Raw genomic sequence first — 17,703 nt, forward strand, 5'->3', positions numbered from 1 at the left:
GGTTGTTCGGTGATGTTAAATGGTGGGTTTTGCGGTGGTGGTTTTGTTTGGTTTCACTGGTTGTTTTGGTCGATTTCAGCAAGGAAGGAGGTGGTTTTCTGGTCGTGGGGTTGTGGGTTCGAAGTTGTTGTTAGCTTCTTCGGCGTTGTGAGTTCGCCGGAGAAGACGATGAGGGTAAGAGGAGAAGCTGGACAGCGGGGGTTTGGGGTTGTGTTTGTGGTTTTCTGGCGGCTGTGACTCTGATGGTGGTTTTGGTAGGAGAAGAAGAAAACGGGGTCTTAGGTGGTTCGCCGGAAAATTCTCCGGCGAGGGTAGTGGCCGGGAAAGGCAATGAATAGTAAAGAGACCCCTTAAAAATCTGAAAAATTATTAAACCTTATCCCAAATATTTTATCCACTCCCTTTCATTTTTGACCTAATAATTAGTTAAATATAAAGTTGTTATATAATGGACTCAAATCATGGGCATGAGATTGTGGCCTAAAATCATTGATCAATTTGTATATGTGAATTTTATTCGTATTTGAATGAATTTCTAAACTGCGCAAAATATTAAAATAAATATTAATAAATATAACGAATATAAATGAATACTAACAAATTGAAATAAACGTAACTAATGACATGTAAAAAATGTAATTTAACAAAAATAACGAATTAATCAAAATGAATAAATATTCAACTGGTTGTGACAAAAAATAATGTAATTAAAATTAATTGATAAAAAATTCTAAATTTTGACAAATAAGGATAGTTATCGATAAAAAGAATTTAAAATTATAAAAAATGTATTTTGAACTATTAAATAAATAAAATTTAAAAATTACGAATTTTGAAAATGTTAGGCCAAATTAGGTGTCAACAGTCAACCAACTAAACTACTAAGATTTCCCACAATTCTTTGGTTGACATAAACTTACTTTTGAAAGTTAAATTTCTTGCATGGCTAAATTAGTTTTTTTTTTTTTTTTTTGACAATCTTCCAAAGATATGTAAACCTTAACTTTTATTCCTTATCGATCTCCATATGCATTCATTTGTTAAAAAACTGATTCACTAGGTAGTAGCTACTTTTTAATCTATTTAAAGTATTAATCTCGATAGGGTTTTTCTTTTTTTGAAATATAATAAGTTAGGGGTAGGGGAAAGGGTAATGGGAAGGGAATAACAAGGTGCGGAGTTAAACTCTCACCATTAACATGGAGGTTCATCTGGCCAAGCTACTAAGATTCTTCAATCTTAATAGATTAAATTTATTGACTCACTATTTTAGTTAAAGATGCAACCCCCCCCCCCCCTCCTCCCACATTCACACACACCCTCACCCAAAAAAAAAAGAGATTTATATTTTTATCATTAAATATCCACCTTAAGAAGAACGTAATAGTTTTTTCATAAATTTCTCGTTATCATTACATTAAGAAAAATATACTCTTTTTCTCAGGCAAATTTATTCAACTAAACAGAGTGTCTAATAGCCTTTTTTTACAAATAAGAAAATCCTCAACATGGATAAGTAAAAACAAGAAGGGCTAAATATTATCTTGCCAATCTTAATAAGGTAACAAGGTATCGAAAATGAAATTCCAAAGAAACATTCTTTGTATTTAAACATTCAATTATCTAACATTGAAGACATCATAAGACCAACAATGGTTGATTTGTCCTTTCTCCAAAATAAATAAAGTTGAATAAAGGCACCTAGATAGTATGTACAAGAGAATAATATTTCTTACTATCAATCATCAGTGCCTCAAATACCAAATAAGTTGGAATCGGCTACTTAATATACAACACCTAACACCTTAAACCCTTCATAACACCAACAAAAGTTACTCCTAAATTATTCTTGGCAGTCATACACAAGCAATACTACAATCAGTAACGACGAAATTAGCCTTGCCAGACTCTGGACTCAGTCTTAGATCCATTTTCCAGAAGAAAAGCCTGTTCTCTTTGGAGGAACTTTCAAGCCGAGTTCTTTACATTGCTCTTCATCAGGTTGTGAGCTCAGAAATCCAGTCCCTACAAAGTGAACTAATGCTGATGCATCCTCGAGTTTTTTGGTTAAGTTTAGTGACGTAGAGAGAAAAGGCTCTGAAGTGGTAGTCTTTGATTGATTCTTTGTTGGCAGAGTATCCAGCTCTGCTGCTTTCAGAAAGCGCTCAGTAGCTGCTTCCCAAGAAAGTGCATGCCTTTGTGCATCAGTCAAGGGGGCAGGCTCATCAGACAATGCCTTGACTATAGCTTTAACAAACCCCTCACCATCATCATATGTTCGACAATTTGGGAACTGCATGAAGAATTCATTTGACGGATGGTTGACGCATACAACTATCTTGCCCATAGCTAATGCTTCAGCCGAGGTTGTACAAACTACATCTGTGGTACTTGGATTAAGGAGCACCTTATAACTAAAACCAAAAGAAAAAAAAAAGAATCAGAAAACGACGAAAGAAAGAAAATATTAAGCTCCCTACAGTGAAAAGTACGCAGACTTTACTAACATGTCCGACAAATTAAATTACGCCTTGAGATAACAAAATATCAAACAAGAAAAGGAACGAACAAGATAGGATCTATGGACCGCTGATTTTAGCATGGTTCATATTCATCAGAAAGTTTCTGTCCCATGAATAATAAGTCCATCTGAAAGTGAATGCCTGTCTTTCCAAGTCCCAAAATATTTCATCTTCCAAAACTTTATAAAAAGGATGGAGGTTCGAGGTAGGTTTTAACCAACATTTGAGAGATCCTATGATACAAAGTTAAGGCCCAAATTAATCTTTAAGATAACAAAAGTATCCATGGACTCGCTAAATCATTAATGTATATCTAACTGTCACAGAAACTAATGATCTAACTAATCTTCATCTCAGATGTGGATAGACCAGCCACATTTACATCTCACTCCACATTTCTAAATATTTTTGGGGAGAAAGGAAATAAAAGCTTTAGTGTAATAACAAGGTAGATCATCATTGACGAAGACAAATGCAAGGACTGAAAGCTTATGGTTATTCCTTAATTCTTCGTCAATACTTTGGAAGAACAAGGAAATACTAACTTGGGAAATATGATTAGCGGGATGCAGATGTTTCCTTTTTCCTACATTCTTTAGCTTTTCTGATTTTTCAGATTAGGGATCTCGTACTAGCAAAATATTCATTCCAGAAGAAGATTGCTATATTTATTCTTCTTGCTAGCTCTAAAAGGCGCTTTTAATAAGGAAACTTGATCATTATAGTTTGTTGCAGTTCTGTTATGTAATAAGATATACCAGTTAGATATCCAATTCACTACTTGAAACTCGAGGAGGATGCCAAGTGGAAGGTAAGGCCTCATTGTTCAACTTGTGGGATACACTTTACTTTGTCTATAAAGGAAGCAAAGATAAGGAAAGAGTAAATCTGTTAAAACAAGCATGACAAGAACCATGAAGCCTACATTTTAGATGGTAACAACTGGCAACTTCTATCATCATCTTCTTCTATAACGTTAAAGAGGTCCATGCTGTTTCAACTATACTTTTGTGACAAAGACACGAACGATTGATAGAGAGGCGATTAGCAATCAATGATTATTAGAGCACTTTCATTCACTAAATATTCCGTAGCCTATCCAACTTCCAACATCTATTGGAATATTAACTTTTGACTGTTTGTTTTATCCTTCTTTTAGATTCTATTAAGTTTATGGAAGAACACTAATTTATCAAAGGGACAGAAAAAAGAAAACTGAATCAACAAAAAATTAAGCCCACATTTCATAGGTTTCAGTCCATACATAGTCTCTTATGGCGTATGTGCCTCCCTCTACAAACAGCAAATTGGGTCAGGCATGCATGATAAACTAGGTTCTAGGAACAAGGGATGCATATGCATACCCACCCAGAGATTATTTCCCTTCCAGGACAAATGATATATATAATAAGTATGGACAGACAGTTTAACAGTACAAAGTGGATAGCTCTGCAGGTACTTACTCGTGAAACAAAGGATCTGCATGATCACGTCCAGGATGAACCCTAACAGCCAATTCCAACTTTTTAGCTGCCACCTCAATTTCAGCAGAATCCTCACCACTGCCATATAAATCGATCTCAAATCCAGGAAGTTCCTTTTGATGATCACGTAAAAGATCAAGTAGCTCCTTGTACCCTTTGTTCCACAACTTCTTACCAATGTAGTAGACACCTTTGCTGAAAGCTTGGTTATCATTTTGCTGTTTCTCCCTAGTTTTCAGCCCAATCTCAAGGAACTTTGGATTAACTCCATGCACATTGCAGACCACAGATCTCGGTAGATCCTGGGTTGCAGCAGATAGCCGGATGACCTGCCATTTAATGCAAGCAACTTCTATAAGTCAAGGCATTGCACGTAAAATACCAAAAGACCATGTTTTTTCCTTTAATCAGTAAAAGATAGTTTTATCTATTACCAGCAATAGGAGTATGCTAGGCAGTACGTATAGTACAAGTTATTACAGGTTGTGTGAAGAGCTCAAAAGGTCAATCATGGGTTTTACATCATTGAATGAAGCCATGTTGCACCACAAAAAGAAGGAGATAACAAAAGATTGTGGTTACTAATTATAGTATGACAAATCAGCCCAACTAAGTGATTATCATTTCCTATATAAGTCTGAGTGCGCCAAAGCATGCAAAATGAACTGCACAGTTTCCAACTCTTGAGCTTATTAGTGTTTGGAATGGAAACTAATATGCAAGCATATTTCCGCAATTCAAACTTAACAAGGTTAACCAAAACAGAGAAAAAACATCACTACATTAAAGTGCCAAATGTCAAAAAGTGTTACATTTCCTCTCCCCCAAATAGATCCTCTAAACAAACAAATAATTACCAAAGAATAGTATCATCATACCTTGTGGCAATATATATCGACTACCCAGCCATTAATGTACTTTATCAGGAGGGCTACCAATATGTTCCTCTCTCTCCTGACAATCTCCCAATAATTGGTGTGAACAATTCCAACAACCAGACGAAATTTTTCTTTCCATCTCTTCCCATGATGATACCATGTAAGATGCTCGGGCTCCTCAAGGACTGCAATATCTGCTTCGTCATCTGGTATAATTACTGTAATATCGCCCAAAGCAAGAATGCTCCTTTTATCTAGAGAGAACTGCAATATAGAAATGCAACACTTCATTTCTAATACAGCACTCCAGAAGCATATCCATTGTACAAAATACAAGTATCTATATACTAAAATAAGCTGCGTGACTATTTTTCAACATGAGAGGAATGCCCCTCCAGGAGTTCATATTAAAATCTTACCATTGAAGAAATGACTGTCATTCAAGAAGTAGCTCAAAAGAGAGAGCTGGAAGGTCCTTACGACTAGGTTATCCCTCTCTTTTTCTGGAAACTTGTTGTTATTGCACTTTAGATATGATTATTAACAGAGTTCGGGTTTACCATTCCATGAAGAAGGGGGAAAAATATACGAACCATAGTTGGAATCTGGAGAACAACTTCTATAGGAAATGAAGTACTATTTGTTTTCAACCAATCTAAGGAAGTGAAGACAAAATTGTTATTTTGAGGGATACACAAAACTTTATAAAGTAAATATATGACATTCTAAATGCATGCAGAGCAGGTTCCCTCCGGCACACTAAAAATCATCCTGGTAAGGGGGGAAAGTAGAGCAGAGTAACTCATAAAAAAAATTCAAAAAGCATAGCATAATTATTTGGTTGATTTTCATAACAAACCAAACCATCAATAGTCATTGATGGCCAATCGCATAAAAAAATTTGATTTACATGGTACAAATATTTGCTCCTGAAGAATGAACCTCCCATTAGTTGAAGCATGTGATTGGCTACACTCCCACAATTCTAAGAGAAAAGAGTTCTCGGCGTAATAATTTTAAGACGGATTATTTCGGAGTTTGAGTTACCTTTCCAGGATAAAAACGTATATTGAAATTCGACTCAAATCCAGTCCTCTCTTCCACCCACTGACGGACATGCTTTTCCTGCTCCAAGTGTGAATCAAACGTGATATTATTGGGAAACAAGTGTTCCTGATCTATCAGCGGCAGCCAGGGAACAACCAAAGTGACCTGCATCCTACCATGCTTTGCAAGATAGGCCGCACGAAACAGAGGATTGACAGCAGTTCCAGTTAACCATGGAATGCTTGCAGTAGTAAATATGGCAATGTGCTGTTTCTTCTCCATTTATGGATGTCAAGACAATTTATTTGCAGCTGTATTCACAAAACATTCAGAGTCAGGAAAAGCCACCTGTGCAGACTAAATTTTAAGCTATTTATGAATTCCATGAAATGCATACAGACACATAAAATGTTTTCAGACTGTTGCTCAGATTGTCCAAAATGTTGCTGCACCCGTGTCACATCACGCTGCAACATAGTTTTCAAATCGATTTCTTTTTTACCAGGGAAATGTGGGAGAGGATTACAAGGCGAGGAATCGTGCTCTCACCAACAAGGAGAAAGTTTCGCTAGTCAACCAACTGAGCTACTACCACGGAAAAATTCAACTACAAGGCTTTGGGTATTGATCTCATGGTGTTCCAATTACACATAAACTCCAGCAACAAGCATCTCAAATCCTAGCAGTACATTTCATACTTGACATATTTGGTGAACAAAAAAGTTGATATCTCATAACAGAAACAAATTGAATAAAGTTTAAAAGCTGTTCACATAACAACACAAATACCCATTCAAAGCAACTAAACTTTTATCCATCTCCACAGCAAAGAAATGCTCAAATTTGAACAAAGGGTGCTGGAATTAACAGTAAAAATTGAATCTTGATAAGTAAAAATGGCAAGAAAAACCCAAAAAGTCAAGAAATAGAGAAACCCCTATGAGATTGTTTGAGTAAGAAAAGATTAAGAGGGGAGTTTAAGACAATGGCTAACCTGAATTTTCTCCAACGCTAAGTTTGAAGATTCCACTTCTTAAAGAAGAAGAATAATTAGTGCTTATAAATAATTAGAAATGTGACTAATTCTCATAAAAGGGAATAATTAATAGTAAGATAATGATGGTAACTAATGAATAATATTGCACTAAAGGCTGGAATGTGCTGGAAATGGGTTGCAAAACAAAGATAAATCATTTATAAAACAAATTTGTGTTTTTTATTTTTATAATTATTCATATTCTTGTTAGTTTTTTACTGTCAGTTGAAAAAAAAGAATATAGAGACAGACAAGTTTGCTAGCGTATAAACACTTGATTGGTTGGTTGGTATGCTGACGAGGTTCTGGAAGCTTCCATTGGCTTAAACAATAGTGGGCCCCGCTGGGTTGCTGGATTCATCCTTTCGTGTGTGCTAGATTCCAAGTGTATTATTTTATAGAATAATTTAAAACATTAGTAATAATAAAAATATTTTTGGACCAAATTATCAATAGTAGTGTGAATTTGTAAACCAAACTACTAGCTAAGAGCATTTGATTCAATTTGCATAATTTAAAGACATTTTTTATTCTTTTTGCTTTAAACGATTATTTCACCCAATCATTTAAATTACAAACAAAAAAAATGGTCTTAATATATTCAAAATGGCTCATCGATATCCTCTATCTATCTTTTGATCTTTAAATTTCCTTTAACGTTTTCTTTAGGTTATAAATATCCTTAACAAAATATTAGGTGATTCTTTTTATTTATCTCAGTCTTGATGAACAGAATTACGTGTACATATTACTCCCTATGTCCTATAATAATTGTCCCCTATTGACTTTGCATACTTCTTAAGAAACTATAAATAGATGAATAAATTTACTATATCACCCTTTAAATGTACTCCCTCTGTCCCTAATTACTTGTCTATTTTTCCTTTTTTAGTTGTCTCTAATTATTTGTCCATTTTGACAAATCAAGAAAGAACATTTTTTTACCTATTATATCCTCAATTAATTACTTTGAAAAAAGTAGAACTTTTTGAAAAACTTAAATTTTTAACTCACCCACTTCATAATTAATAGGGGTAAAATGTTAAAGTCACTATGTCAATTATTATTTTCTTTATAAGTGTGTCAATTTAAAAATTGACAAATAATTAGGAACAGAGAAAGTAATAAATACAATATTTTGAAAAATGTAACGCAGAAAATGACTACTCCATAGTGAAAACAATAATTGACATAGTGTAAATAATACTTGACACGTGTAATTCTCAAAATTAAAATTTTCAAAACTTTATCATGGCACAATTGGCCTTTTCTGAGAACACTATTTAAAGGTGAGTCTAACTGATCAACTAACCCGAATAGCAAAATAATCGGGTCGGATCATCCGAATAACTCAAAAAAAATTTTCTTGCGGGTGATTTGAATGTTTGGTCAGTGACAGTCAGGTGCAGCAATTTTTGGGTACACTGCGAATTTCATGAACAGTTTCAGCCAGCATTCCCAAAATCAAACCCTAACAAATTGGATCAAAATTTTTACCTTAAATCACATACCCTTGGCAAAATTACTTACATTTGTACTATCTCCCTTCTTTCCTGTAATCCGAAGCTGCGAAAAGGGAGAAACTTTCCAATTCTTGTGTATTACTCAGGTACAAAAAATTATTATGATTCATTTGTGTTTGAGTATGATAATGCTGATTTAGTTTCTGGGTTTTCAAAATCTTGATTCTTCATCGCAACAAACGTACTGGATTGTCCTAAAGTTTTGTTCTTTTTTTTCATTTCTTGTCTGTGTACACGTTACCCTTCTCCGACCCCGGTTGTGGGATTATCGAGTGAAAATTGATTGTATCTCTCATAATCAAGAAAAGAGAAAAAAACAGTTTCTTTGTGTGAACATTTTCTACCAGTTGTAGAATTTGTTTTTGTTTATTGAACATTCTCCTGCTGTACACTATACAGCTGTAAAATTTTGTTGGTTCATTGGGGAAAAAAAGTGAGAACAAGACTAGAAAATGCTAGGAAATGGAAATGCAGTTAAGATTGAAGGCCTTTGATTGTCTTTTAGTAGTTTTATCATTCAACTTTATTAGAACAATAAGAGAATGAAATAAAACTGATTATCCATCTTAATGTAATCTCTTCTCATAAGAGATGCATTTCACATGACCTTAAATTCTTTGACATAGCGTCAAGTTTGGTGACTGAGCGTTGTGGATCAATCATGGAAGCTCAACTTTGACATGTGTTGTATTTGCTGGCATGTTTGTGTTTATGTTTTTGGACAATATTCAGGCTTGAGCTGGAAAATGTTGATGGGACATGCAGAAGGGGTTTCAAAACTCGGTTCGTCGACAAAATTGTTGCTTTCTGACCCTGAATCAGAGTCAGATGGAGATGAAGAAGCTGATACTCCTGAGAAGATACTATATATGGCTTCTTTTGATGAACTTGGAGAGAAAAGTGTTCAGTATGACACTATAATATGGCTCTCTATATCATTGCTTCTGGTTTTAGCTTGGGGAATTGGAATACTTATGTTACTCTATCTGCCGATGCGAAGATATGTGCTTAAAAAGGAAATTTCATCACGCAAACTTTACGTTACTCCAGATGAAATAGTTTACAAGGTATGCATAGCTTGGTCAAGTCATGCTGTTTCCTTAAGACAATATAGAGCTGATACAGCTGCTTTTTGTGTCAATTGTAGGTGTCAAGACCTTCATTCATACCATTTTGGAAAGACATAAAATTTGAAAAGCATGTTCCTCTACCTTTAGTGATAGATATCATTATTGAGCAAGGTATCAACTGCAACTTTTAATATCCAGTATCTTATCTTCTTTTGTTTTTTTTGGGTACAATCTCATTTCAAAATTTTACATTGATCGGCCATCCATTGATAAAGAGGTTGTAATGTAGGGATGTATGCTGGACATGAATCAATCAACTACTCCTCGATTCTGAAATACAAAGCATAACTTTCAAATGATTTTTGTGTTCCTATTTAAAGTTGGAGTTTTCCATCAAAACTAGTGGGCTAAATTCTAAATAATACTACGCTGCAGTCTCATTGAATGCTTTTCTCCCTGCTAGTGGCTACTATTATCTATCTATAGCCAAAAGCACATAATTACATCTCTTCCCTTTTCCTCAAAACTTATAGAAGTGATATGGAGCAGCAACTTCTCAATCTGTTGCTTCTGGCAAATCTTACATTCTCATGAACATCTACTAGTAATTCATGCAAAATATGTATCCCTATTCAACTGTCACGTTTTGGATAAGCAGATCCTTGTTGCCACATCTTTGAGAAACAATTTAAACTTGTCATTTTGAATTTCACAAGAGTTGAACTTATTATGTATGTCTTTCTCTGATGTAAAGAGCAGTAGAGATGGTATAGTATCCAATCAAAAAAAAAAATCTTTAAAGAAAAAAGAGAATCTTACTTGATGGCCTTGTGGTGTATAAAGTAGTTAATTGACTCTTTACTCTTTACTACAAGAGTAAACAGTTTCTTAGAATTTTGGGTAGGAAGAAATGGAAAGCAAGTATAGGCATGAGCAGATGGGTGTTAAGCATACCGTAATGCAACTAATAGACACTAGCATGGCGATTCTCTTTCAGTTCATAACAGTCACTATTACTTCCACCTGTTTGTGTTCTTTTTCCAATTCATTATCTTCTTGAAATCCCTGCATTTAAATAATTTCTCTTTTGTTCTTTCAGTTGTTTTACTTGATAACGTTTTTTCTTTTTTTGATTCTTTATAGTACCTCATGAAGGTCTCTTGTGCCCTATTGCTGTTAAAACTTTACCAATTTAATTTTGTAGGTTGCTTGCAGTCAATGCTTGGACTACACACCTTCAGAGTTGAAAGTATAGCACGTGGAAAAGCTGCACCAGTTGATGAACTACAGGTGCAAGGTGTGCATAATCCTGGACTCCTAAGGAAGGTAAAATAGCTGTTATGTCCTGTGAAACTCCCCCTTTGTTCTTTTTCTCCTTTTTGCTTTTGGGGTTTGTCACTCAGTTTATTAGTTTCACTTCTCTCTGATTTTGCTTTTTGTGGGCTCCTTGGCAGACGAGAATATTGATGATTCTGAAGTGCTAAGTGTCATTACATTATTTTCAGGTCTTCGTAAATGAAGCATCAAAGGTCATACATGTTGGAAGGAGTTGGAGAACTGTGGTTCAAGGTGATGATGGTGCTGCATCCGTTTCGAGATCACCATCTAAAACTTCAAGGGTAAGAACGATTTCCAACATTTTAGCATAATCAAATCCTTGGAAGTAGTATCTCTATATTTCTTTGTCACCACTAAATATTTCCCATGGGGTCTTTTTGAGATGTTGTTTAGTACCAGGTTGTTTTCAGAAGGCCACTTTGTTTAATTTATTGTTATGGGCGTAATTCATTTTAGAAAAAGGGAAAAGTTACTGCTATGCACTTAACTTCTTTTCCAAAAATCACAAGACAAATTTGTTCCTTTGAATGTATGATAATAAAACACAGTTTTATTGAAATTCCTGATCACTATAATGTACTGCAGAAGGGAAGATTTGATTCTTTGTTTCGAGCAATGTAGTGTGGAAAACATAATTGAGAAGCATAGTGAAGCAAGGTCACCGTGCCTCGTTCTTTCAAATGATGTCCTTTTTGCCTATTTCATTTCATCTGGACTGATATGTACAGAGATTCAGTGTTACACAGTTTTATCTTACATTGATAATCCATCATTATCATGGATGGACATGTAAATCAGATCCTATCAAAATGCTTCTTTCTACCTAATTTTATTTTAATATTTGAACTTGCATCTATCTGTTATGCAGCTGACGGGCTCCCCACGCCATGCTTCCCTGGAGCACAGGGGTTTTGTACCTTCTGATTTTCTGCTTCACAAGCTTGACGAAGTTAATAATTCAGTGAAGGTGAATACCCTGTCTATTGCTGATTGTTGCTTTCTAAATACTCGACATTTATCTCCTTGAATACTGTTTTAAGTTTTTAAGATGTTCTGCTAGGCAAATGAACTGGTTATGATTGTATTAGAAGCTGTGAACATAAAAGCAATGAGTTAGATCTCCATTTCATTCATAACATATTCCTCGTGCCATGTTTTTTAAACTCTCACACATAAAAAAATCTTCTCTTACATGATCAGAAAATCGAGTTGCTTATTGAGAAGTCCCCAGCCACTCCAGGAAGCAGCTAACGGAGTTTGATATATGCCTTGGTCTCAACTACATCACCACGCTTAAATGAACCAGAAAAAGTTGCTTACCTAGAATCTCTCAAGCAACCCAGAAAACAGCTATGGGTGGTCGGTTTGTGCCTCATTGGCTTTTCTTCGTAAGAGTTTATGTGACCAGAAAAGAAAATATGGCAAGCAACTCCAGGAAGCAACTATTGCCTTTGAGCCATAAGATGTCATCATTTGTAATGTAAATAACCAGTTTACGCCATTGTGTGTGAAGTCTTCACAGCAGTTTTGGTCGATGCATATATATAGTGGGACATTTGAAACATGAGCCTACATCAAAGTTTTTGTTCATTTCTTTCTTTGTATTTGCAGAGAGACTGAATTGGAGGCCAATAGAGGCTTGTCGTTTGCTATAATGAAATAGTACTATAATACTCTGTTAGCTATATATCCTTTTAGAAATTGTGAGTATTTACCAACTCTTACAAATGTTATGTGGGAATTGGGATCATGAAGATGGTATATTTTGTTAATTATTCATTTGATAAAGCTTATGCTTCAACTTCAGTAAAAACTGCAAAATTCGTATGCAACATAAATTGTTTTGTAATACACAACATCTACACCTTGTTTGGATGGTTGTTACATAGTTTTGATGAATACTATATTTAGAAGTATTGCATGATTTTTCACCGTTTCATAATACAATGCACCAATAATTTGAATAACAAACTTACAATTTTATCAACAAGAGAAGTTAAGAGTAAAAGGGTAAAATGTATGGAAAATCTTACATATTAGTTCGACCATCTAAACTTTATCTTAGTTATAAGAGTAAAAGGGTAAAAATGTATGGAAAATTTTACTGTTTGACTATCTAAACTTATCTTCTTGGCGAGGGTTTGATTCCGACCCATGCTTCAACCACCCCACGCTGCAGTCCAAGGAACTGTGACTCTCTTCAGTAGGCACAGCAAACTCCTTGGCCCCATAAGAACTACATTGCTTTTCTAAGATACGAATTACGATTGTAGAAATCAGTCGGGAAGCTAAGAGATTGAAAATGAGTAGCAAGAAAATATTGATAGTTGGTGGCACAGGTTACTTGGGTCAGCATCTTCTGCAAGAATTCACGGCAATCCAAGATACTCTTCCATATGCTCTCTCATTAGCCTTTACCTACCACACCAATCCCCCTCCTGAGCGCCTACTGAAAGCCATTCCTCATGCCCTACCCTTCCATGTAGATTTACGAACCAGCAACGGCTTTGATGACATCTCACAAAATTTTGGGCAGGTTTGAATTAAGATTCCATCTTTCTCTTTTAGGTCTTCAAGAATTGCAATTATTTTGCTTGCATTTACAGTTTTGGTGATTGATAGCATCTCACGAAATGTTTGTCAAGTTTTTGGGTGGAAGTGTAAAACTTATGGTTCAATCCACTAAATAGGTTCAACTAGTAATAAAATTTGAACACATAAATCCAATGGGTTGTGGTAGAATTTTGATTTCGAACTCGAACTTTAAATTGTGAATTTCATGGTTTGCATTTTACTGTATACAGTTACTAAAGATTCCATTTTTCCATTGTGGATCTTGAAGATAACATTTTTCTTTTTTCACTTCTATTTTGGTGATTGAGATATGCATCTTAATATATGTATATAAAATTTGAAGAAAGTTTTAAATATTATATTTAGTAAGAGAATTCTTATTTGCGTCGACTAATATCACTCAAGGCTGTGAATTTATTTAGGTGTAGTCTTTGCTGTCTGTTTGTTGTCATCTAGGATAAATACCTGAAGTAGCTGGTGGATTGTATAGTAGGTCAAAATTTATTACTATCCTAGTTAAAATGTCCATAATAGCTAATACCAAGCTTTGTAATGTGAATGAGCAGCCTGATGTTGTGGTTAATTGTGCTGCACTTTCTGTTCCACGTGCCTGTGAAGTGGATCCTACTGCTGCCATGGCTATTAATGTGCCTTCTGCTCTTGTTAAGTGGTTGTCAAGTTTTAGCAATGGCGGTACTCTTCTGATTCACTTGTCTACTGATCAAGGTAACACACGAGGAAATCATTGTAGTGACAATAGCTAATTTTTCGCAGAAGTTAGAGAATTTCTTGCTTCTTTCTTAAGCTGGTTATGCTTCTTAGGCTAACTGTGTTGGTTTCTATGGGGGAGGAGAATGGTAAAACATCTTACTCTCATTGGTAAAGTTTGGTCATTGTTTCACTTATTTGGTACAGTTGGAAAAAAAGTAGATGAGAATAGAAAATGGACGTACTTCCTTCCTTTGTAGGACTTCTGGGAGTGAAAAGTTGCATAGCTGAGTACACAAGTCCTCAGCTATTGCCATACTCCACTTCTACTTGGTTACCTGGCAGCCAATTCTTCCCTGATCTTACAACTTTGTTTCAATGTTGCTTTGGAGCCTTTGAATCCGTCTCCACTGACATAACGGATTCTCCTTTTTCTTAGGTTAAAAAAAGGATCACCTATTTCATCAGATGTTAAAGTTTATCCACTCACTGAACTTTTGAGTTAGATGCAAAGATGCAATTTTTGGCATTTCTTAACAATTGGTGTAGCACTTTGCCAGTTTTATTTGTTGTTCCGTTACACATTCTTCAAGATAATATAGCCAATGGGCAATGAGGTGCATGTCTTAGAGCTTTTGTGCCTGCATGGAAGTGTCGCCTAAGCGAGATCTTGTGCCTAACCTGCCATGTGCCTAGATTCTTGGTGTAAGGCGCCTCAATTGAGTCTTTAACAACACCACTGGCTATCAATATCATAGGAGCCAAACTCTATATACTTGTTAACTTCTTGTGTTACCTCTGCAATCCCTACCTAAGAAACTAATTCTGGCACAAGGATGAACTGGTCCTTCTAAAGCATGGGTAATTTTTTTAATATTAAGGAAAATAGCAAGTACTGGTAAGATGCTTAAAATTAATAGACACTTGGCTAAGGAAGATGCTGACTTAAATTCCTGGTGCATAAAATATTGAGAAATAGGATGTTAGCTTCTGTTCACCAATTCCCCTGATATATTTGTTGGTGAATGCTTCATATTATTTATTTTGCTGTATTCCTTTCCATGAAAAGATTTGAAGAAGCTGTTTACAACCTTAGCATCTGTAGATCAAGCTCTCTCACCTGTGTATAATTTTATCAAATTGTTGAATGTTCTCATGTGGCTGGATGAACAATCATTTAATTATTGAATGTTCTCATGAGTCATGTCTTTTGACTGATGCAAACAATTTTCTTGAGACTAGGTGAAACTAATTAGACTTTTATCTCAGTCTATGAAGGGACCAAATCCTTCTACAAGGAAGATGATGAGACCCTTCCTGTGAATGTTTATGGAAGATCAAAGGTAGCAGCAGAGCAATTTATATCTGTAAATTACTCAAATTTTGCAATTTTGAGGAGCAGTATTATTTATGGACCTCAGACTGTCTCCCCTGTACCAAAATCACTTCCAGTTCAGGTGAATACAATGAACTTCACCTTGTACTCGCACTTGTCCAACTTCATTAAAGGGCTGTTATTGTTCAGGAGAATCAGTGGGGGTTATAGTAGCCTCCATGCCTTTTCTTTTGTGTGATTTGCAATTTAAACACGATATATCTTTTTTTGAAGCTTAACCTAATCACTTCATATTATGTCACGCTTTCCTTCTGTTTGGCCTGTATCTAGATTTAAACTTGATGTTGACTTGATTTTTTTATTTTTTTAAAAAAAGTTGATATTGAGATGTATTCAAGCTTGCAAATTATATTTAGCCCTCTATATGCGATTACTATTGAATTCCATCTATTTGTCCCTTTTTTTTGGACTCAATGGTTATATCATGGGGGTGAGTGGCTCTATTGAGCTTTATAATATAGTACTGTTGTTACATCAAATTGAACATAAGATTGAATGTTTACTCATGATTCTGTTATGATACAACAGTAAAAATTGCATCTAAATCCCAAGCAATTCTATTATGATATATGGCACATTAAATCACTCGACTACTGGGCTTTGAGCTGATGCTTCAAATGAAAATCATGCAGTGGATGGATAGTGTTCTTGCAAAGGGAGAAGCCATGGATTTTTTTCATGATGAGTTCCGTTGTCCTGTCTATGTTAAGGATCTTGTGACCATCGTCTGGACTCTGACAAGTAGATGGATCTCAGGTTAGACATGTGTTGACCCTCAAGACTGATTTGCCTTGATCAAAGTAACACAACTTTTTGACAACCCTCTGTCTGCATTAACAAATACGGGATACTTATTTCCTCAGTTTCTTTTTTACACGTGTGCGCTATGTTACTGAAATTTCACTATGATCTTCTTGGATTGGTTCTTTCTTTGTAGTAGTTTTCTACATATTTAATACAACCTTTCTTGCTGCATGAGGATTTGATTCTTTTGAAGTATATGATTGAGTTAACTGGAATATAATCCGAAACAAATAATTCAGCTCAGTGCTCAATGTGGTTCACTATGACTCAAGAAAAGTTCTACAATGTGACTCTATCAATGCTCATAACCGGTTTATATTTATAGTTATGTCTAACTTTTTCCTTTTAAAACCTTCTAGTAAAGTTTCTGATACTACTTACCTGATTTTCTATCTCTCCTTGACTTTTGCATTTTATCACATGATATGTGTTGTTTCCAGAGAAGGAGCCAATGCAGTTACTTCTGAATGTGGGTGGACCTGATCGAGTTTCCAGGGTTCAGATGGCTGAAGCTGTTGCACATATTCGAGGTTATAATTTGTCATTGATCAAATCAGTATCCTCATCAACTGTAAGTAACATTGGTTTAACATTACCCTGACATTTGCATGCACGCGCACAAACAAATTTTCAGAAATAGTCTCTTTACTTTTCTCATTTACCTTCTAGCTTCTGTTGTATCAAGCTTTCTCAATGGTAAAATACATGATATTTCGATTTGCTTTCATTGTCGTTACCTGTTTCTGTTGTGTTACACTACAAGCGCAACACAGTTCAAGAAAGTATCATCACTGCTGTTTTTTTCTTCAAACCACATACCTAACATATGTGTGTTATTATCTGAACATTATAGGTTAACCGCGGCGTTAAATCTCCAGCAGATATATCCATGGATATCACCAGATTAACTCAGACACTCAATATGTCACCAACTTCATTTAGGGATGGTGTTAAATTGACACTTGAAGCTGAATTTGCTTCTGCATCATAGTAGTTTTTGTCTTGCTCTTTGCCAGAATTCTCTTCTTTGTGTGTATTCGTTTTGTCAAATTATGTTCATCTTTCAGAAATATAATTTGACTTCACAATTTATCAAAAGATTTTGGATCTTCGCACTCAAGGGCATGACCTAATGGTTTAGAATCATGAGGTTTGCATTCAAATTCAAGTGGCCGAGTTACAAGTACCTGTAAAATTAGTTGATGTGTGCCTAAACTAGCTCGGACATCTCCAATATAAAAATAAAACAATATAAAGTTTAGCTTCAGATACAAATGCATCATAAAATGTCAAAGATTACAAAATCTATATTTGGTGATTTTT

General features: G+C 35.1%; 3 protein-coding genes across 3 annotated transcripts; 2 read left to right on the plus strand and 1 right to left on the minus strand.

Moving 5' to 3' along the window:
- Window positions 1–1,690: 1,690 nt before the first annotated feature.
- On the minus strand, window positions 1,691–7,080 carry LOC125816169 (digalactosyldiacylglycerol synthase 2, chloroplastic-like). Its single transcript, XM_049495760.1, has 5 exons — window positions 6,926–7,080; window positions 5,932–6,242; window positions 4,885–5,148; window positions 3,986–4,335; window positions 1,691–2,414 (listed from the first exon to the last, which is right to left on the minus strand). The coding sequence occupies exons 2-5, from the start codon at window positions 6,211–6,213 to the stop codon at window positions 1,922–1,924; spliced, it is 1,389 nt and encodes a 462-aa protein (XP_049351717.1). The 5' UTR covers window positions 6,214–6,242; window positions 6,926–7,080; the 3' UTR covers window positions 1,691–1,921.
- A 1,291-nt stretch (window positions 7,081–8,371) lies between these two features.
- Window positions 8,372–12,638, plus strand: LOC125815732 (uncharacterized). Its single transcript, XM_049495277.1, has 7 exons — window positions 8,372–8,576; window positions 9,223–9,557; window positions 9,638–9,731; window positions 10,765–10,886; window positions 11,066–11,179; window positions 11,767–11,865; window positions 12,099–12,638. The coding sequence occupies exons 2-7, from the start codon at window positions 9,237–9,239 to the stop codon at window positions 12,147–12,149; spliced, it is 801 nt and encodes a 266-aa protein (XP_049351234.1). The 5' UTR covers window positions 8,372–8,576; window positions 9,223–9,236; the 3' UTR covers window positions 12,150–12,638.
- Window positions 12,639–13,050: 412 nt separating this feature from the next.
- On the plus strand, window positions 13,051–17,478 carry LOC125815614 (uncharacterized). Its single transcript, XM_049495128.1, has 6 exons — window positions 13,051–13,434; window positions 14,039–14,198; window positions 15,450–15,637; window positions 16,209–16,332; window positions 16,821–16,951; window positions 17,234–17,478. Exons 1-6 carry the CDS (start codon window positions 13,201–13,203, stop codon window positions 17,369–17,371), a joined length of 975 nt encoding a protein of 324 aa, XP_049351085.1. The 5' UTR covers window positions 13,051–13,200; the 3' UTR covers window positions 17,372–17,478.
- Window positions 17,479–17,703: the final 225 nt, after the last annotated feature.

Source organism: Solanum verrucosum, unplaced genomic scaffold (assembly GCF_900185275.1).
Source record: "Solanum verrucosum unplaced genomic scaffold, falcon-dt-bn FXZP01000261.1, whole genome shotgun sequence".
In the NCBI taxonomy this organism is placed as follows: Eukaryota; Viridiplantae; Streptophyta; class Magnoliopsida; order Solanales; family Solanaceae; genus Solanum; species Solanum verrucosum.

Bases quoted from the DNA above. Each gene is read 5' to 3' on its own strand.
- LOC125816169 (XM_049495760.1), bottom strand. From the start codon at position 6,213: ATGGAGAAGAAACAGCACATTGCCATATTTACTACTGCAAGCATTCCA. The intron at 4,336-4,884 runs GTATGATGATAC...ATTAAATGGCAG, and splicing joins TCGATATATATTGCCACAAG to GTCATCCGGCTATCTGCTGC. The intron at 2,415-3,985 runs GTAAGTACCTGC...TTTTGGTTTTAG, and splicing joins GCAGATCCTTTGTTTCACGA to TTATAAGGTGCTCCTTAATC.
- LOC125815732 (XM_049495277.1), top strand. From the start codon at position 9,237: ATGTTGATGGGACATGCAGAAGGGGTTTCAAAACTCGGTTCGTCGACA. The intron at 9,732-10,764 runs GTATCAACTGCA...TTAATTTTGTAG, and splicing joins AGATATCATTATTGAGCAAG to GTTGCTTGCAGTCAATGCTT. The intron at 10,887-11,065 runs GTAAAATAGCTG...CATTATTTTCAG, and splicing joins ATCCTGGACTCCTAAGGAAG to GTCTTCGTAAATGAAGCATC.
- LOC125815614 (XM_049495128.1), top strand. From the start codon at position 13,201: ATGAGTAGCAAGAAAATATTGATAGTTGGTGGCACAGGTTACTTGGGT. The intron at 13,435-14,038 runs GTTTGAATTAAG...GTGAATGAGCAG, and splicing joins TCTCACAAAATTTTGGGCAG to CCTGATGTTGTGGTTAATTG. The intron at 16,952-17,233 runs GTAAGTAACATT...TGAACATTATAG, and splicing joins AATCAGTATCCTCATCAACT to GTTAACCGCGGCGTTAAATC.